At 38.1% G+C, this 21287-nt stretch overlaps 3 protein-coding genes across 3 annotated transcripts; 2 read left to right on the forward strand and 1 right to left on the reverse strand.

The window, feature by feature from the left end:
- Nucleotides 1-82: 82 nt before the first annotated feature.
- On the reverse strand, nucleotides 83-4052 carry LOC133881697 (damage-control phosphatase At2g17340-like). Its single transcript, XM_062320701.1, has 12 exons — nucleotides 3778-4052; nucleotides 3622-3687; nucleotides 3472-3538; nucleotides 3290-3358; nucleotides 2969-3109; nucleotides 2395-2523; nucleotides 2199-2285; nucleotides 1575-1649; nucleotides 1418-1495; nucleotides 1191-1268; nucleotides 451-513; nucleotides 83-329 (listed from the first exon to the last, which is right to left on the reverse strand). The coding sequence occupies exons 1-12, from the start codon at nucleotides 3945-3947 to the stop codon at nucleotides 246-248; spliced, it is 1107 nt and encodes a 368-aa protein (XP_062176685.1). The 5' UTR covers nucleotides 3948-4052; the 3' UTR covers nucleotides 83-245.
- Nucleotides 4053-12125: 8073 nt separating this feature from the next.
- LOC133881043 (uncharacterized) lies at nucleotides 12126-14253 on the forward strand. Its single transcript, XM_062320006.1, has 2 exons — nucleotides 12126-13724; nucleotides 13813-14253. The coding sequence occupies exons 1-2, from the start codon at nucleotides 12126-12128 to the stop codon at nucleotides 14251-14253; spliced, it is 2040 nt and encodes a 679-aa protein (XP_062175990.1).
- Nucleotides 14254-17597: 3344 nt separating this feature from the next.
- On the forward strand, nucleotides 17598-21060 carry LOC133882638 (uncharacterized; the record flags this gene model as incomplete). The annotated part of the gene is made up of 6 exons (XM_062321845.1): nucleotides 17598-17650; nucleotides 17739-17810; nucleotides 19592-19730; nucleotides 19816-19950; nucleotides 20035-20125; nucleotides 20725-21060. Coding segments are annotated over 6 exons (660 nt in total), but the record flags the coding sequence as incomplete, so codon positions are not given.
- Between the last annotated feature and the right edge of the window lie 227 nt (nucleotides 21061-21287).

Below are 21287 nucleotides of genomic sequence, written 5' to 3' on the forward strand. Positions count from 1 at the left end.
CTAATGGCAAAACATACGAAAGAAAGAAGCGCATGCATGCAAAAGGAAAGTAGTTTGCGCTGCTTGTAAGGAATTCCCCTAGTTATTTATAAAAGTGACAAAACTTTATTCATCCAAAAAAAAAAAAAAATTAAGACTTAAAAAGTTCAAAGAAATCATTCTTCTTTGAATGACACCGAACGCTAGTGTATTGCATGGCTAATTCTGAACAATCAGAAATAGAAGTACAAGAATGGCATTATAATTTATAAACTTAAAACTTCATTGTATTTGAAGACACAATCATAAAGCCGTCCTCCAAGAAACTGGGCGACCTCTGGATGTTTAACCTGTATATGAAGATAAAAGGAAGAAACACAAAAATGACATTAACTACCATCCCACCAAAGGAAGCGAATAACCAGATATACTGGAAAAAGCAGCAATAACATAGGTGAAACCATTAATTACCATCCCAATCTTGAGGGAATCACACTTAAATTGTGCATAAAGATTTGTCTCTATTCCACGACCCTGCCAAAAGCACTCTCAGTTATATTTCGAGAACTAAAGCAATCTCAGATACTTTTAAAGAACTAAAACAAATTCATCGCTTATACAGCTTATCCACAAATGTGTGTGTGTAGCAGTACATTCAATCATGGATTGTTCTCCCAAGCTCTAAATGATTGACCGAATATGTTTTCTGAAGGAAAGGTTGGTAAAATGTATGATGTGACAAACTTCTCTCAAAGCCAATTTTCAGACACTGAAAGTCTGAAACTTGTGCAAGCTACAAAGACAAATAAATAACAGTACTTTGTTTGTTAAAACCTAGCCTCATGCGGCAAAACAAAAGAAAAGAACAAAGAAATGGGTTTGCCATTGACAGGAACACTGGTAGTTTGTGTTTTCCTTTTTCTTGATCAGAACAACTTGAATCCCAAACCTACCACATCATTTCTATCTCTCATATGCTTCCATAAATTTGAACAATACCCTCCCACAATTTCAATGCAGAGAATGAAAAAATGAAAATGAATTCTGCAGCAAGATGTAGTTAGTGATACATGACTAGGCATTTGGATGGTCCAGTTTGGTTATAAATTGTCAAAGGTCATTTGAATAAGAGAAACAGGACTTGTACAAAGAAGCGTCAACCAAAAAAGAGTTCATAACTCCACTAACTTCCTGAATTGGTAAGAACTTACCATCCCTTCCATGATAACCAGGTCTGCATCACTTGCTAGATAGGCAAGTTCTTGTGAAACTCTCGCTAGATCAATAACCTGCAAGCAATTAAAAGGCAGAAGAACTTCATACATCGATAGTGGTGTTCTATTTATCAAAAAGAAAATAAAAATAATATTCTATAGTGGTATCAATCATCCATTAAGTTAAAAAACATTTAATGCAAAACAAAATTGCACTTTCTTACCGGCAAATCATTACCAGAATTGGCAATTAATAGATTTGAAGTATCAACACCCATGAGCTGCCCGTGTTCATCCTTCAGCTGGCAAATTGCCACTTACAAAGTCAGAGTCAACCAAGATTATAAAATCAATACAGATCAGAGAGTTTCTTTCTATCACCTTTGATATAATCTCAACCAGTTCAGGGTAAGTTACATCATTTATAGAAGGCAAGTCATTGGCTGCCAAAACAACCTGCAGAGAGAGTCATCATGTCAAGCAATGCCGACATCCATATGAAGAGTAGGTGATACATGATATATCAAAAATGGTTAAAATTTATTTCACGCAGCAAAACTTTCAAATATAGAATCCCAAATGCAAAAATTGGAATTAAACAAGAGATAATGAGGGAAAAAAAAAAAGGAGTGGGAGGTAATTTTGCTTTTGAAGGAACACAAGATGATAACCTCCATTCAAAACCAGCTAGCTAACCCAAATTAAAAGGAAACTGACTTATCCAAAGGACCATGTGATGTATGCAAACATGGAAAAGAAGCATACTAATTCATGGCAAGTATCTACTGCAAGGTTTATATCCAGGAGAGACACAAATATCAGGAAATACTGTTATGGACTATCCTTACTGACTTTTTTCTTAACAACTTGAGAAGTAAACAAGGGAGCTTCAAAATTTAGATACAACATGCATAATTTTTTTCTTTAATAAAGAAATTCCACACTGGGAAACTCTAGGCCTGTAGATTCAGATGCATAGCTTAGAATTGAAAACTGAAAACAAACCTGCGTGCCACGTCGTAGTAATTCTCTTGCAAATGGCAAAATACCCAAAATGATATCTGCACCGGAATTATCAACAAAAATGATAACCTGTCATGACAACCAAAGGAGCTAGTTAGTAAATAAGCACACATAATAGTATCAACATAGAGATATATGTCAAAGATGTTGGGTAAATTAAATTGCACATAAAACTTGCCTTCTTCGAAGATTTCTTGCTCCATTTCAATTTGAAAGTGTCCAAGTCATCAATAACCCAAGGTCGAGGGACAAGATTTTGACAACTAGCTAAAAAGGACATTCCATCCTTTGAGAAAACCTCTGCAAGCTTCAGGAATTGAGAAAGAAAAATAAATGTTTAGTACTATTGAAAACCATTCAAACATCGACATGTTACAGCATTTTTTAAGTAGTCTCCAAGTTGCAAAAGCCATGAGAAAGGATCTATATCTTGATACCAAACACGACATATTCTTTTATAACTAAAACATGATACAGTTTCAAATTCCTAATTCCATACTATTTTCAAATTTCAGAAATGCAAGACCTGCATTTGTGAGACTTCGCCATTGATTGACCACACCTAAGTAACTTCATAAGAACATCGCATGGTGAAAAACAAAATTATGTCTAATAGGGAGAGGGGTTGATTCTACTTAAAGGTGTTGATCTAATGAGAACATATGATAGGCTATGGTTAAAAGCAGTATGTAGCCCTAAAGATATATTTGTAGCAAATCAAAGTTTTCATGTCACAATAAAAGAAGACCAACCTGTGCAGAACCGAGATCGAATATGTTTCCCGCCAATACTCCTCTCACCAGATTCTCCAGACGCTTGCCTCCATCTTCAATGGCATCATTAAGACGAACTACATCCGCAAATAGGGATATAGCCTTTGCATTCTCTTCATCCTATCAAATTTTCCACGAAAACAAACAGCTTTATGAGTACAAATGGAGAAGAACATGGCATCAGCCAACATACATGGTTAACGTATCACGAACCAAGAAAACCTTAGCTACATCTGTGATATACCCAAAACCAACGTGGGACTTTAACTTTCACAATCAGGGTATCTCGTTAACACTTACCTTCACTCTCTTGAATATATCCTTGAATCCTAATTCTCTAAGGACTTGCTCACGAAGTCTGCACAGAAGCTAAGATGTCCCCCCCAGAAAAAAGAGAAAAAAGAAAAAATTTAGTCATTCCATAGGAAAATGAGAATCAAAAGTTATAGACTCGTACATAATATTTTTTAAGATTGGCTTACAATGCAATCAGGTGGCCCTCCATGAGCCTCAGGATCTTTCTTGAAGTCCTCAAGTAGTTCAGAATACCTTCCATCACAAACCCAAAGTCAGAAAATGAAATCAGAATCCTCATAACGTCAAGATAAGCGAGAGCTTAGAGAAAACCACACCTCCGAGCGAAAATTTCAGCTTTAGTATTAGCATCACGAACTGTAGGATCACTTTCTGCTCGTTTCCTGCAACAGATTAACGTATCAAACAAATACAATTGGTTTTGATTTCGCTCAAAAATTCATTTCAGAGATGAGAAAAATCGAAAGGCGTACTTGAAGGAGGAAATAGAATTGAGGAAAAGGTCGATCCAAGCGAGCTCCGTAGGGGTGGGCTTGCGAGGGTTATCGGAGGGGAACCGGTAGGGAATGGTGCACGCTCTGTAATTCGACTCAATCGGCGTCGTCAGCAGCGGGAACGCCACCAATTCCGACGCGCTCTCCATGCCGATTCTCTCCGACCTTCTTCTTCTTTCTAGAATATGGCAAAGAATCAAGAGAAATGTACACACTTCGAAGTGCAATTCTTTGACGTGGCAGCAAAATCCTCCTCGAATCTAAAATTTAACGATGAATTTAACTGCCACATAATATGAATTATGAATGCGTGTGTATTTCCCACCGACGTGGACACTCTTTCATTAGTTCCTTTTCTTCTTTATTTCTTGTTGTTTATTTATTGATTATGTTGTTAATGTTCTTATACAATGCATTTGATACAAACTTTATATCAAATTAGTGGGTTAAGATTGAGAAATCTAATTCGTTTAATTAAATAGGTTAAGTCTTATACAATTTTCTTGATATGACTAGAATCCAACATGTGATATTCAGAGCTGATAATTATTAACACGACATGTAAATTTGACACAAAATTATTGAGTTAGGGTTGAATTTAATATGCATGATTGTGGTTTATCTATATAATCTTATACTCATGTCTCGATATGACCAAAGCCCTACACACTAACACGAATTAGAACCCTAGCTCATACAACTGTTTTACAATTATTTTATAACTTTTAATGGTATAATAAGAGTAAAAAATTGTAACCTTAAACCTTTTAACACACTCCAATCACATACCCACACATGTTAAAAGTGTCAAAAAGTAGTAGAAAAATAATAAAAAAATAAAAAAGAATAAGAAGAAAAGAAAAAGATAATCAGGAAGCTTTTGAGGAGCAGTGTTATCCGGCCCCCTCCCATCAGACTTTCATTCAACCCATGCATAATTTATTGTCTAAAAAGTTGAAATGTTGCACTTGTACTCATATATATATATATATATTCAAAAGAAATGCCACGTGGGTCGGATTATGGTGTGAGGGGAGGGGGACGGATAGCACTGCTCGTTTAGTAAAGGAAAAACTAGCTAGCTAGAATATCATGCGCAAATGGAAAGCTAGTATTAGGCGGGATTTTTATTTTGGCAAAAAATTCCTGGCATATGCCTAAATGTCACGAATTTTAATTTATAGTCATTACATTATAATATTTTGCCACATATTTAAACGCCAATTTTTTTTTTCAATTTTCCTGACCAATAAAATTAAATGACTACTATTCTGTAAACGCAATTACGACTGGACTACGACTAGGCTGACGTGGCACTACTAAGTCAGCCTGCCACGTCAACTCAATTAAAAAAAAAATTTTAATTTAAATTTAAAATGAAATTTGCCGTATACCCCTTCCCCCTTTCATTTTTTAGAAATGCTATAGGTACTTACAAACTTTTACAAAGGGAAGCTTATAAACTGAGGTTGAATCTGATGTGGCATTTTATTAATTGAAAAACTCATTTAAACCACCATTTGTAAACTGACATCATTCTTCTTCTTTCTAGAAATCTTCCTCAGCCGCACTGTGCGCCTCCAGATCCTCTTCCCCGTCGCCGAATGGCCGGTTCTCCAACTACGTCACTTCGGCGACCAGACCCTGACCACTGGGGAGCTCCTGACACCGTTGAAAACCGACAAGAGAAAGATACGGCGACAAAGAAAGAGAGATCCAACGAGAGAAAGATTCGGCGACAGAGGAAGAGAGATCCGTCCAGCGACAAAGAGTGCCATCTCTCGGATCTCGCTTTGTCTGGAAACCCACTCACACTGGCATGGGTTGGGTGGAAGCCGAAAACTTTCAACCCCGACCACGGGCCGCCTGCACGCACCACACATTCCAGAGCCCCGAGCATCTTCCTCTCCTGGGAGCTCTCCCCTCTCGCCGGTGTGCTGGGTTTCCGACGTGCGTGGGTCTCCAATGCTTCAAGTCAGGCTTCTACCTAAGCTGGTCGTGGTCAGGCGGTGTGCTGGGTTCAATCAAACTCCACCTACGTGCAATCCTACGTGTTTAAGTTTTTTAATTGATAAAACACCAATCCTATGTGGAATCCTACGTGTCTAAGTTTTTAATTGATAAAACGCCACATAGACTCCACCTTCGTTTGTAAGCCTCATTTGTATAAGTTTGTAAGTACTCGTAGCATTTCTCTTCTCATAAAATTATGTGTTAAGAAAGTTGAACATTCCTGATCCATTGCAAAACGCCAAGAATGATTTTTTTTTTTTCCTGACATTTTTCAACGATGTGCCACGGTAAAAAATATGAACCTATTAACCTGACATTTATATAAATGTCAAGAAGGATTTTTTTTTTTTTTTTTTTTTTTTTTTTTTTTAAGTGTGGACATACTTACCGTACTTTTTTGAAGGGTTAAAGACATATTTGGTTACTGTGGTTTAAAAACTTTATTTTTTTTGTACCTTAGTTTCAATTCGCATCACAAATGGTACCTGAATTTTTGAAAAAAGACGAACTTGGTACCTCCGTCTATTCTTTCGTCTAATATTTAACGGTATGCCACGTGTCAACTCCTAAGGGTTGACACATGGCACAATGTAAAAAAAAATAAAAAATAAAAAATAAAATAAAATAAAATCTTTAAAAATTAATTAAAAAAACTTAAACAAAAAAAATAAAAATATTAAAAACTTTAATTTTTTTTGTTTTTATTTTTAAAAGGGGATGGGTTTAGCCACCCCTATGGCTAAAGAGAAAAAATTAAAAAATAAAAATTGGGAGGGTTTTGGCCCTTGGGGGTGGTCGAACTGCCCCCAATGGCCAAAACCCTCCGCCTTTTTCCAAAACTCAGGTACCATATGTGATGTAAATTGAAACTAATGTACTAAAAAATAAAGGTTTTAAACGACAGGTACCAAATATGTTATCAGCCATTTTTTTTAAAAACGACATAAACCTAAAATTTCGAAACTCGCACATAGTTTTCAATTCCCACGATTTCTATATGAGTAATGCTGTATATCACCTTTGTGTCCCTCCAAAATTGATGTGGTTATTAAAATCACCATTAGATCAAAATTCAATAGTAATTTATCCCAAATTCAATGATAATTTTAAGAGCCACATCAACTTTAGGAAGACACAATAAAGATATGGATAAAAACTAGCGCACATAACAGAGGTTTCTTTCTTCATTTATTTCCTCTGGCGATTTTGCGATTTTTCGGCCTCTGAGGGAATCCTCCTTTTGTTGAGCGTGTTTCGGAGGAGGGAAGCCCTACGCTTCCCTCCTCCCCCGTTTGTTTGTTTAGGTTTTGTTTCTCAATAAAACTTTTCTCTCTCTTTGGGTGTCGTCGGCACCCTAGAGGAGAAATGATTTGTTTTTCTTGGCCTTTTCTGGTTTGAGAAGGTTGTTGGGGTTAACGGCGGTCATGGGGGACTTGTTCCGTGGCCACCTGTGCTGATTTTGGGTCTGAGTTTTGAAGCTTTTCTACATTGTCGGCACTAACTGAAGATGACCTGTTGGTCTAATTGGACTCGCCGGTGACGGATTGGTGGTTCGGGGGATGGTTTTCCTTATATGATTTACCGTTTTCTTGCTAAAGGGGCATTTTTTTTTGGGTACAAGGCATTTTCTTCGAGCGTGCTTTGGGGGCTTTGTTAACGAGAAAGGCTTTACATCTTGGATTTCCGGTTTGATTGGTGGACACCGGTGCCGGACCTGGCATTTTTTCCACTCCGGCGATTTTGCCTATTGATGCCCCTGTTTGTTTTTTCGATGGTCTTGCAAGCTTCGAACCGTTGGTTCGGGTGACGGTTATCTTCTTGAGGGAACCGTTCCCCTGCAAGAGGGGCATTTCTTTGGGTACAGGGGTTTCTTTCGGGCGTGCTCGTAGGGGCGAGTTTGCTGGGTGTTGGTTCCAGTTTCTTTTGGTTGGTTTGATGGCGTGGCCCAATTTTGTTCCGGATTTGTCGTTGTTCCCATGTTGTGTTTTTTGTTTTGTCTTGTTGTAATATTGTAAAGTAGTTGCTCTGTATTTTTAGATCAAACCTAGTCTATAAAAGCTAGTGTATAGCACAGAATGCGTGACCTCTCCTCGATCTTGTAGAGGCTTATGCATACTTAGATGCATTTTCTGTTGTCTAGGTTATTTTGTAGCAGCTGTGGTTTGTTATAGTAGTTTAAGTCTAATATTGCCTGGGTGGAGGATCCTTTAACCCTATGCCTCTGACCTAGTTTATTAGGGATACTTTATAACCCTGGACATTAGATTGATTTGGTCTCGTTTTAATTTATTGAAAGTGATCTTTAACTTAAAAAAAAAAAAAAAAAAAAAAAAAAAAAAAAAAAAAAAAGAAAAGAAAAGAAAGATATGGGTGACATGTAACATTAATCTTTCCGCCTAAAAACAATTTGTCGAGGGTCTTTATTCTGAAATTTTCGAAACTCTCACGTACGGCACAAGGGTCCCTCTCTCCCTCTCTTTCTCTCACGGCACAAGGATCTCTCTCCCTCTCTCTCTCTCTCTCTCAGCACAAGGAACGTCTCTCTCTCAGCTTTAGTATAAAACCATCACTCTAAAGGATATATTTTACAGGTAAGATTTTTAGCTGTGGGTTTCTTTGAATGTGTGGGTTTGGGTGGAAACTTCTTTGTCCATAAATTTCATTGGTTTTTGTTTGAATTTGTGTAATGCCCATGTGAAAAAGTTGCTCTATTGTATTCTTAGAACGTGGATATGTACAAAAAATTGGATTAATTTATCAAATTGTCTTGAGAAAACCCCATAGAAAAATTTGCCTATCATATGTTTGATGAAATGTCTAACCGAGAACTCTTTTTTGTTTCATACGAGAGACACAATAAACCGTTTACTCTAGGAACGATTAGGCCATTATGTACAGGATGTGCTCTGTTTTAGGGTGTTTGATTTCTTGTTTTCGTTTCCTTCTCTTTTGGTACTTGTGTTTTTGTTTCTTATAGTTACTGGCCGGATTATTTTGTATTAGAAAACTTGCCGTGAATGAAAAGCAATAGCATATATATATATATGCTTGGTACGGTGTGCTGAAAGTGCTGGTAGTATTAGTATTAGTATTGTTTGCTGATTTGGTGTGAACCTCAAAATATTACTTAATTACAGCAATATAGTTATGTCATTTAGCTACGAGGCTATTGGCGAATGCAGGGGAAATTTCATACAATTTCATGATCATTTCTATTATATTTTCAACCTTCTAAAGCAAGTTCTTTCATGTTTCCTTCAAACTTTTTCAAGACAATGAGCATGAGCTTCTCTGCTTTTTCATGCAAACAAAGCAATGAAGCCCCAAGTTGTCTCAACAAAGTCTAGTTCTTTGAATAATTATTTGGTAATGATTAATAGATCAAGAACAAATTATCCATTTCAAATAGATTAGCACAAAATTGTGTAGTTGATTTTTAAGTGAGCCTTTGACAGATTTTAGATTTTATTGATTGGGCAATTGCTGTTTATGTAGTAAGTGCATCATCACAAGGGATTGGGAAGTAAGCCAGTTTCAAGGACTGGATCTTCTGTTCAACATTTGCAATCCAAATCAGCTAATTAATTTCCATTGTTCTGTTTAATTCTGTTTGTGGTATGCAAGGTTTTAGATTTCGGTTACCTTGTTTTTCTAAACACCCCCCCTTTTTTTAGGAGAAAAAAAAAAGAAGAAAAAAAATTGCTAGGATTTAAGTATTTATTAGAATTTAACGAAATTTACAAAACGACTCTTTGAAAGAATTATCAAAGTTAAATTAGGAATTATTACCATTTCTCTCTCAGAAGAACCACAAAACAATAGTAGATGAATCAATCCAAGAATTGTATAGATTCAGACTGAAGAGAGAGAGAGAGAGAGAGAGAGAGAGAGAGAGAGAGAGAGAGAGAGAGAGAGAGAGAGACATGCCCGGGCTTTTTTGGTAGGAGCTAAGGGTTCCCACTAGCCTCTAGAGTCCGATCATTGATAGTAGTAATTGCGAACTGGGGAAACAAAGAAGAGAGAGAATTAGTTCCGTGAAAGCCATGAATGAATTAAACTGAAGAAAGAAACCTAGAAGCAATGCTTGAAGCAATGCTTTCCAGCTCTTTTTAGTATAGCAAGGAATAAAGACGCGACGGTAGAAGATAATTTGGTGGTACATAAGGGTGCTATTCAGTGGAATGTTCTCTTCACGCGACAAATCCAGGATTGGGAGTTGGATATGGTCCTTTCTTTCTTCGATCGTCTATACTCCAGTTCGGCTTGACATGGGGAGGGTGACAGGTTAGTGTGGAATCCCTCTAAAAACGGTTTATTTGTGGTGAGATCCTTCTACAAAGAACTTATTAGGACAGATGGCCCATTTGTCCCGTATTTCCCTTGGAAGAATATTTGGCGTGTTAAGGCTCCAACAAGGGTGGCCTTCTTCGTTTGGTCAGCTGCTTTGGGCAAAATATTGACGCACAATAACTTGCGTAAGAGGAAGGTGATAGTAATTGAGTGGTGTTGTTTATGTAAGAAGAGTGGGGAGTCTATTGATCACTTGTTGCTTCACTATGAGGTCGCCCAGGCTCTTTGGAGCTACGTCTTTATTTTATTTGGGGTTGAGTGGGTTATGCCACGTACGGTGTTGGAGTTGCTGAATAGTTGGGGGGCGGCGCTTGGGGGTGGTCATGCTATAAAGGCTTGGCGGTTAGCTCCTTTATGCTTGCTGTGATGTATTTGGAGGGAGCAGAATGCTCGACTGTTTGAAGATGTAGAGACATCCATGGTGGAGCTACGGAAGCAGTTGCTCAATACTTTATATTTTTGGATAGCGCCCCATCATAGTTTGAGTGCTTTTACTTATGTAGAATTTTTAAATTTATTCTCTGTTCGTCCCTGTTAGGGGTTCTCTTGTATACTTCCCGTGTATAAGGGTTGCGCCCCTTTGCGCTTTTTCTATATAATTGCAATTACTTATAAAAAAAAAAATATTTGAATGTTCTTCTGAACTTCTTCTTCCGTCGACTATGCTATGATTCAGAGAAAATTGTACAGACTGGTTGGATTTTGGCAAATAATCGTATTACTGATGAGTGGTTCAGGTCCGGGGTAAAACGAAGTCGTTCCAGTCGCAGAGTGGGAAGAGAACAGAGAAAGAGTGAGCCGGACAATAAGGCGTTGTTGCGAGGGAAGAAGTAGTAGATAAATAAAGGGGAAAACTGCAATTTACCCCTCCTGATGTTTACACGAATTTTCAATTTTGGCACCAATGTTTAGATTGCTTCAATTGCACCCAAGAAAGTTGAAAAAAATTTCAATCCACCCCCTTCCGTCCAATTGCTCCGTCTGATGAGACGGAAATGGACCCACATGCGCGACATGTGACTTATATGCAGATAACCGGACGAAAATACCCTCAAAAAATTGAGCCGTTGTTTTCTAAATTAAAAAAGACCGGTCCTGTGTCCGCTTAAAAGATTAAAAACTCATAAACCACTTTCAAATGCAAAGTAAAAACCCGAAAAACATCTCCGGAATCAACAACAAATTTTTGATTTAGGATTCCTTTGCGGATTATCATCACCAATGAATTTCAGCCGAAATCGACTTTGGGCTAAGGGTTGTCGTCATTAAACCGACCGAAGAGGGTGTTCGATCAAGGTATGTTCAAATAAAAAAACCCCTCTTTTAAATTTAGGGTTTTGTGCAAAAGTAGGTTACGTCGTTTTTGTGTTATGATATCTTTTAAATTCATTCGATAATTCCTTTATTTTGTCTTGAATGAAGCGAAAGAACCGAACTAAAATGTGCTTAGGGATCCGTCGTTTTTGGGTTATGAAATCTTTGTTTTATTCAGAAGATGCTTTCAATGATTGGCTTTGTATATTTTTTATTGAAAAGTTGCTTTCTTACTGGGTCCGTGTGTTTTGTTGAATTTCAATTACCTTTGTGGCTTTGTATGATGATGGGACCATGTGCTTTGCTTTTACATGTGCATGATGTGCTGCTTTGTGTTGATTTGGTGTTTAAAAAACTGTAATTTACCCCATCAGGAGAAAATGGTACATGATTATGTCTGTGTGTGTAGTTAGTTGGTGTATTGTCTGTTTAAAAAACAACAGTGGTCAGATGAGAAAAATGGTGCCAGTGTGTGAAGTTAGTTGTTGTATTGTGTGTTCAAAAAAGAGTAGTGGTCCCCAGATGAGAAGTTGTGGTTGTGTATATTGGTTGCTGTGTTGTGGTCCCCATATGTCACTTAATGTGTTGTTGGCCTTTATTTAATTTTACAACATGTCACTTACTATGTTTTATTAAATTTACCTCGTAGGATGGCACACAATAAACTAGTGGTTGAGGTCCATTTTGGGGGTAGGTTTGACCGGAGTTTTGGGTGTGAGTATACGGGTGGTGAAGTTGAACTGCACAAAGATAGTGTTGACCTTGATAAACTATCTTTCTTTGAAATTGAAGATATATGTAAGGAATATGGATATAAGTTAGAAGATTTAATGTATTTTAAAGACCCCGTGAAGAGTCTTGCTGATGGGTTGCATTTAATTACTTCAGACCATGATGTGCTGAACCTGTCTGCTTGCCATAATGGGCATGCCATTTTGCAATTATATATTGTGTCTTTTGGGGATGGAGGAGGTGATGAAGAGGATAGTCAATATGATAATGAATATGGAGGTAGGGCTGATTTGGATGATCCTTGGTGGGATGATAAGCTTAGTGATACTGAAGACGTATTTGATGTTGGTGTTGATGTTGATAGTTCTGGACCCTCTAATGTACAACATGATAATCCTATGGTTGAACAAGGTAATGTAGAGGATAATGAAGGGGGTAATGATGAGAATAGTGAAGAGGGTGGTAATGATGAGAATAGTGAAGAGGGTGAAGAGGGTGATGAGAAGTGTGAAGAGGGTGGTGATGATGAGAATAGTGAAGAGGGTGGTAATGGTGATAATGAAGATGAAGTTGGGCATGATGACGATGACAATAACTCTGATATAGCTAGAAGTGACATACTTGTCTCACCAGTAGCTAGTGATGAAGAAGTTGAAAATTCTGAGTCAAGAGGGTCTGAGTTCCATGCAGTTGACCGAGAGGATCCAAGTTTGGAAGTTAAGATGAGATTCCCAGATATACAGACATTTAGGGAGGTTGTTAGGGTGTTCAATCTGGAGAGGGGCAAGGACATTACCTTTAAAAAAAATGAGAGAAAAAAGTGTATTGTTGTATGTAAAGAACCAAAGTGTAATTATAGAGTGTATGCTAGACAGGTAGATGATGAAGCTACATTCCAGATAATCAGCCTTCAAGGTAGACATGTGTGTGGCAGGCAATTTAGGAACTCAATTGTAAACTCTACATGGATAGCCGATAAACTGATTGATAAGTTTAGAGTTCAGCCCGACATGCCATTACATGTGATACAGAATGAAGTGAAAGAAAGATGGAGGATAGATGTGAATCCGAGCATGATGTATAGGGCAAGAATCAAGGCTAATAAAAAAATATATGGCAACCATGGGGGTCAGTATGCGGCCTTGTGGGACTATTGTGAGACCTTGAGAGCAACCAACCCAGGAAGTTGTGTTGTGATGAAAGTGGATAGGACAGTACCCGAGGTGAATCCAAGGTTTCAAAGACTGTATTGTTCTTTGGCAGCCATGAAGAAGGGCTTTTTGGAAGGTTGCAGGCCTGTGATAGGGGTGGATGGGTGTTTCCTTAAAGGGCCATTTAAGGGGCAACTTCTAGCTGCAGTTGGACGCGATGGCAATGATAACATGAATCCGATTGCATATGCCGTAGTTGAAGCTGAGACTAAGGACAGCTGGATCTGGTTTTTGGAAACCCTAGTGTCTGATCTTGGGAACCATGAGCGGCATGGCAGGCCAACATTTATTTCGAATCGACAGAAGGTAAGTCATGGTTAGTGCCCCGTGTGATCTCATTTTATTTTAAAATGTCTAACATTCTTAATCTAATGTTGTGGTTTTTTGATCGTAGGGTCTAATGCCAGCCTTTGATTATGTCATGCCAATCGTCGATCACAGGATTTGTGTAAGGCATCTTTATGCGAACTATAGGGACATTGGGGGGCATAGAGGAATTGCCCTAAAGGAGAAGTTATGGGCTGCAGCTTCTGCATACACTGAAGGGGATTTTCTAAGGGTAATGGGTGAGCTGAAGAGAATGAAGAGTGATGCCCATGAGTACTTGGCCAAAATTGATCCTAGTACATGGTCAAGAGCATGGTTTGCTACGGATTCAAAGTGTGACCTTCTGCAGAATAATATATGTGAGTGTTTTAACTCATACATTCTAAAGGCTCGCAATAAGCCTATCTTGACCATGCTGGAGCAGATACGAAAAAAGTTGATGAGGAGATACCAGGCTAAAAGGGATGGCATTCAAAGTTTGACAGGGAAGTTAACTCCTAAAATCTAAAATAAGTTGGATGCAATACGGAATGAATCAATGGACTGTGTTGCCCTATATGCTGGTGATGACATGTTTGAAGTGACTGGTCCAGATGGTAGACAATTTGTAGTCAACATGAGGAGAAAAAGTTGTGGTTGTAGAGTGTGGGAAATGTCTGGAATCCCCTGTGTGCATGCATGTGCTGCTATTCGACATAGTTGTAAGAATGCAGAGGATCATGTTGATGAGTACTTCACTGTGGAGATGTACAAGAAAGCATATGAGCCAGTTATATACCCAATGCCTAGTCAAGAGCAGTGGATACCAACCCAGCATGACAAGTTGGAACCCCCAGTATCAAGAGTAGCCCCGGGTAGACCAAAGAAGGTAAGAAAAAGGCAAGTTGATGAACGTAGAGATCCGAAAAATCCAAACAGAATGAGAAAATTTGGTGCTAGGATGAAATGCTCCATGTGTAAGGGCAGAGGGCACAATAAAAGGGCATGTCCAATGAGAAGTACCCAAGCAAGTGTTGTGCTGCCTACCCCACCTCCAGACAGTGTGAGTTTATTAATCTTTATTATCCTTTATTTTTTATTATGTTCTATATGCATACTGATAGTCCCACACCTTATTTGACTCATTTGGAACAGACACAAAGTACCACCTCAAGAACTCCTACACAGGCTACAAGAACAAATCTGGTCTCACCGCCTCCACCAGCATGAACAAATTCAGTCCCACCGCCTCCACTAGCAACAACAAATCCAGTCCCACCACCTCCACTAGCAACAACAAATCCGGTCCCACCTCCTCCAAGGAGACGGAAGACACAAAGGGTCGCGGCTATTTTTGGGAAGTCCAAACCGGGTCCCACCACACCTATTGATCTAACTGAGGGTGATAGTGATGAACGAGGTGGCCCTGCAATTCGAGGTGGCAGTGCGGGAACCAGTGGGACAGCAACTAATCCGGCATCCAAAAGCAAGGGCAAACGTGTGGTGGCCACTGTTGAAAAGGCAATTGAGATTGCTGAAGCGAAGAGGAAGAGAATGAGGCCAGAATGGAAGCGTTAATTAAATATGTGCTTGTATTTAATGCACATGTGCATAATCTGTGTTTGACAATTGGTAGTTATGTGTTTGACAATTGGTAGTTGTGCGTTTGACAGTTGGTAGTTGTATGTTTGACAGTTGGTGGTTGTGTGTTTGATACAGTACTAAAAATGCAGGATTGGTGGTTGTGTTTGATAGACGGTACTAGCAATGCAGAATTGCTTATTTTTTGTGTAATGATTACAATGTGTTTTATGATGTTGGAATGCATTGCAGGTTTTGACATTTGTGTAGTTTTGGAATGCATTGCAGGTTTTGATATTTGTGTGGTTTTGGAATGCATTAACAATATGAACAGGTCAACACTGATTTTGGAGAAATAAATTTTGGGTGTGTCATGCGGTTGATATGGGACAGGGAGAATTATGTAATTACGCTACTTTGAAGAGAATGCTTTAAATTTATCTTTTGGACCCAATTGACAATTGTGTGCTTATATACTTCTGATTATTATATCTAATGTTAATTATGTGTATTGGGATCGGCTTAATTTGCTGACCAAATTGTAGCCAATTTATGAAACTAATGAGAAAGTGTTTCGAATGGGTTGTTTGGACAATGAGACTCCATTGAAATTAATCCTTCTTCATTAGCTGCCCAAATCGATTGCAATTCGGTTAGCTAAATTGCAATCATTAGCATTGAATATAATTTTACCTTTTGGGTCCAAATTGTGTGCTTATATACTTGTATTGTTATATCTAATCTGAATTATACGTATCCGGATTGATTACAATTAGTTAAAAATTGAAGACAGTTTAGGCAACTAACAAGAAAGGGACTCGGGGTTCATCGGCCCAAACAAATCAACCCCGTATTTTAAGATGCTCAAGCACATGAACTCCATCAATGATAGTGTGAAAAATATAATGGGATAAATTTCTGTTACTTTATAAATACAAGCAGCTCCAACTACAAACAATCTCACTTAAATACATGCAATAAGGCAACCAAAATACCACAACACAACTTAGTGCACAAAAAATGGTTCACTTCTAGCTTCTATGGCCCCATAGAAGTGCACAAAAAATGTCTAACAATACAACTCAAGGCAACCTCAAATAACCAACCCTATTGTCCTCCTGGTTTTTGGCTGCATGTCCGAAGAAGAAACACAATGCAAATAAAATCCACGAACACACAAGCATTGTGTGGTAATTCTTCTTCACTGCTTCAAATTTGATCCCCCAAATCTCAATTTCTTTACGGTATTGTGCAATTTCTGCGTTCCTCTCATTGTCAACTTCGGCCTTCACCTTCTCAATCTCTTTCTCCATTTCGGCCTTCACTTTCCCAACTTCTACTTCAACCATGGTTTCACATCGTTTAGTTTCTGCCACCAAACTTTCGTGCCACTCAACCAATCGACCAACAACCCTCTGACCATGTGCACACATTTTGGGATCAACCCACTCAAAGAAACCACAATCTCTGTGGATCTGCAAAATACAACAAATAATGAAAAAATTGCAACTTGTCCAACTTGTCTGGAATGCATTCCAGATTTTGCCACTTTTTAGCACCAACAATCCAACATTGAATGGTATATATGCAGAAAAGCCAGATTTCAAAAGCCGACTATAAAATTGCAAATTTGAACTCCCAAATACAAAATGAAACCCTAAAATCGATCAGAATAAGTACTACTTGCCTTCCAATTTTCACACCCCATAAACCTTCTTCCGAAATTTTTGCTCGTGTGCGCCGTTTTCACATTCATCGGCCGCTCGCAGTAGCATACTCGTTGCCATGAAAAAGTAGCAACACTCTGTGGGGACTCCGACCTTGCTTCCATCCTCTCCTTTGAGTGCCCAATCGATTGCCCAGAACAGACGGGTATCTGGTCAGGGGTCGAGTCCTATGTCGAGGCGTCCATCGTCTCCGTTAGCCTTCAAATTCGAAACCCTTGTTTTTCCTGAAACAATATTTGAAACAATACGGGTGACTTAGAAAACAACGGCTCAATTTTTTGAGGGTATTTTCGTCCGGTTATCTGCATATAAGTCACATGCCGCGCACGTGGGTCCATTTCCGTCTCATCAGACGGAGCAATTGGACGGAAGGGGGTGGATTGAAATTTTTTTCAACTTTCTTGGGTGCAATTGAAGCAATCTAAACATTGGTGCCAAAATTGAAAATTCGTGTAAACATTAGGGGGTAAATTGCAGTTTTCCCTAAATAAAGAAATGACACCTCAAAACGCAACGTTTAGACCCGTATAGTATAGGCAACCTGTAAACGCCCAAGAGTTGAAAAAAGAATTTCGCGGTGCCTCTTCAATGGGCGAACCATACGGCGTCGTTACAAAGGCAAGCACCCACTATTTTCTGTTGTTTGGTTTCTTTTCCTTAATCGGCTACCTCTTGACTGAACTCACAGCAACGCCTTTGCAATCAGCGGCTTCAAGAAGTGCAAGCTCACAAGATTTAAGGAACAAGCTCTTCTAGTTTCAGCTAGCCTAGGACTAAGGTAAAGACTCTAACCTTCAATTTCCAGCTTTGTTCCAAATTAATGTTGCTTGAAGTGGAGTTTATTCTTGATTTTATTCGAATAATTTGGAGTTTATGGAGTTTTTCTCTTCAGATTCGTCATGCGGGATGGGTTATGTTCTTGGGAATAGTTCATGTTTTGAAGGTTTTGTTCCAGTTTGATTGGGTGTTGTTTCAAGTAGCCATTTTGATGTCTAGAGATCCTTTACATATTGTTTGAACAGAATTTGGTTATGGTTATGTATGTATATGGGTTGAGGTATTGAGTGAGTTGAGTTTCTTTGTATATATGTGTCTCCCTCATTGCTTGGGCGTTCGAAAATATGGGTGGAGAAAGGAATTAAAATCAGCTTAGATTTTCTGATATGTGGGTTTTAGTAAGCCGAATTTCATTCGCAAGAGCTTGATACAGTTCTTGTATTTAAATTATTATTTTTTTCAATCGCTTAGTGAGAGAAAATGGATGAGTGGCATGGAAATTTATGTTGTGAGCAGAAATTTCCATGGCCAAAATGTTCTTTGTGGAAATTACTGGTTATGATTTTTGGAATTAGGTATAAGCGAGAAAGAACCCATAATGCATTGGAGTAATCAAAGCCTCCTCAAGGTTGTTTGTGTTGAGACTCTAAGGTTCTTAAAAAGATCCGTTCCACACTAGTTCAAGTTGTTTATAACTAAATGTGGCTGCTGAGTTTAAGCACGAAACTTGGTGGGCTGGAAGCCATGTGACAGGACTTATTTCCTTTAAACATTTATAATTGTTGGTCACCACTAAGGGTACAAAAGGACTAAGTTAATCCGGGCTGACCTGCTGCAGAATTTACTGCACACTGTACTGAATTGAGCTTTTATAAATTGACATAGGAGTCAAGTTTCGACACAAAAGTTGAGATACTTTCAGGCTAATACTTTGCCTTTAAATCTGGAGAAAATAAGACTCATTGTGTTGGTTTATGTTGTTTAAATTTAGTTTATTTGAATAAATATTAGTTTGCAGGAGTTGATGAAATGTTATGAATTGTTAAGGAGCTGAATGAGTGGTTGTTGCAACTTTCGGGGGAGAACTTTGGTTTGTTAGCGAGCAAGTAGCTTAGTTTATGGATGTTTTGGAAAATTATTTATACTTTCATTACATATCATTTTGAGAACCTTGTGCATGAATTTAATTTCTTTTTGAATTGTCGGATAATGTGAAGATAATGTGAGTAGGAGAATTATCTAATAGTTACCCAATGTTTAGTTTTTCATTATTAGAGCTGCAGTTCTTTCTTTATTGTGTTGGCTTTAGTTGATTAACTAATTTAACATCTATTTAAAAGCCATTTTTTATGAATTTCTTTTGTAAATTCATCTCGTGCTATGGGTTTATCATTTTTTATTTCAATTTCCATGCCTCTCTTGATCTGCATTTTACTTTAGAGCTAGCACAATATAACATGGACTTCGTTTACTGGATAAACAGGGTCCGGTTTGTTGAAATGCACAATCGTGGTATGATAGTCTCAACAAGTTGAAGCAAATTGGACATTCCATTAATTAACCATGTGTTTCATATATGTGCGTAATATGCTCATTCTGCTCTACGTTCTTTGTATTATTATCAACAGCCCTACTTCCAGCCAGAGTGATATGTGAGTATATCCAGAAACAGAAGCAGAAACACTGACTTAATCATCTCATAGCTTTTAGCTTAATCCTGTTGGTTCAGTCATTTTTACTTTTGCAAGTGAAATAAGTCTACTGCTCTGTAATATCTCTCAGGTTCCATAGCAAACCTCTAAATGCCGGGGAAGAACTGCATAAGGAAACTCTTCCACTACAATTGGGTTCGCGGCTGTACAAGCTACAAGGACTCAAACCTTATACGTGGTATGAAGTGAAGATATCATATCCAACGTCTGTATGTATTTCATGATATCTTTTAGTTGTTGCTTTCTCAGCACTCGCTTCATGGAAATTTTCTCATTAATCTTGTTCTATTACAGATACCAGCTAGCTTTTCCATACAACTCAAGAGAGGCAATTCCAACTTGGCACTGACACTGAATCACAACAGAAGATTACTCAATACTGAAAAGCTTATTTTCAAGACTCAAAGTCTTTACTCACATAGCGATCAGGTCACATAATTTTACTGTGCTGTTGAATGCCTTTTTTCCATATGTTATGAGATATATAGTTGAAAAGTTTGCACTTGTGCTCAGGGTGGTATCTATGTGTTGGTGACTGTGGAGCCTGAGGGGACTGTTGCCATACCACATGTTCAGGAGAGGCAGTTCATCATCTTTAACATAGGTAACTTAGGTTTATGCATTTACAATTAACTGCAAGGGTCACTGATGTTATTGCGTCAGTTTGTAATATAAATAAATATCAAGGCATGCTGTCTTTATTTAGGTAGTTGCCGTTTCACTCTTCTCTCCCATGGTGATACAGTGGCCTGGCCTATCTTGAACGTAAACTGACATATATAACAGAAGAGAAATGCTGTTTCTCCAATTCATGTCTAACTCCAATAACTTTTTTTAAAAATCAACCATTAGATATGTAGGACCCACGTATAAGAAAACAAATTCAATGGTTGATTTGAAAAAAATGTTGGATGAGAGTTGGAGAAGTAGCCGGTCTCGTGATAGAATAGGCAAATTAAAGAGCAATTGGACTTTCATAATTCATTGTGTCCAAAGCGTGTGCTATTTCTTTTATCAGCAGGGCAAGATGAGCTATCATATGTGATCTGACAGCATTTGGTATTTCATTGAAATTTGTTCAATTTTTTACTACCAGATGAATATTTCTTTTCCAGAGTGTCATATTGTGTCCAAAATAGGATAGGACATGAATATGTCATAACATTATCTTTTACGTTGTAATAAATTCCATCTTCATTGCAGTTTGTGATGAACTACTCTTGGGCATCCCGCACAAAGCTTGGTGGGTTGGACTCTTGGTGTTACTTTGCCTTGGATTCGCATTCATCATCCCGTCATTTCTTCCATCATATCTGCTACAGAAGAGCCAAAGCCCAAATTCAGTTCGTCAGAATGTTTCCAAGGCTTTCTGAAAATCGGCTCAAGAAAACTTTTTGCTGGAATTCTTGTCTTAAATGTTGTTGATGTCCAAATTGGTATTACCGTCTTTTTTAACTTTTCCCCTTTATCTGATGTTTTATGGCTTCTAATGTCAATGGATTGTCTGAATTATGCAATTCCCATTCTTTTTACTTCTCCTGAGAGGATGCTAGAGCAGGTAGAGTATAAAATGCAGTGCTTTACCATATCATGCAGCAAATTCGTTACACATTAGCAAGCTTGCCAACAGCACAGATTGAATATTACCCAATAATGCCATTCTGCAAGCATAATCACAAAATAGTACCAATTATCGCAACATCTCCTTGCTTTAAAGATGAATTTATGCCAACCATAAACTAAGAATTATCAGACCAATCTGAATG

This window comes from Alnus glutinosa, chromosome 11, assembly GCF_958979055.1.
Source record: "Alnus glutinosa chromosome 11, dhAlnGlut1.1, whole genome shotgun sequence".
NCBI classification, from domain to species: Eukaryota; Viridiplantae; Streptophyta; class Magnoliopsida; order Fagales; family Betulaceae; genus Alnus; species Alnus glutinosa.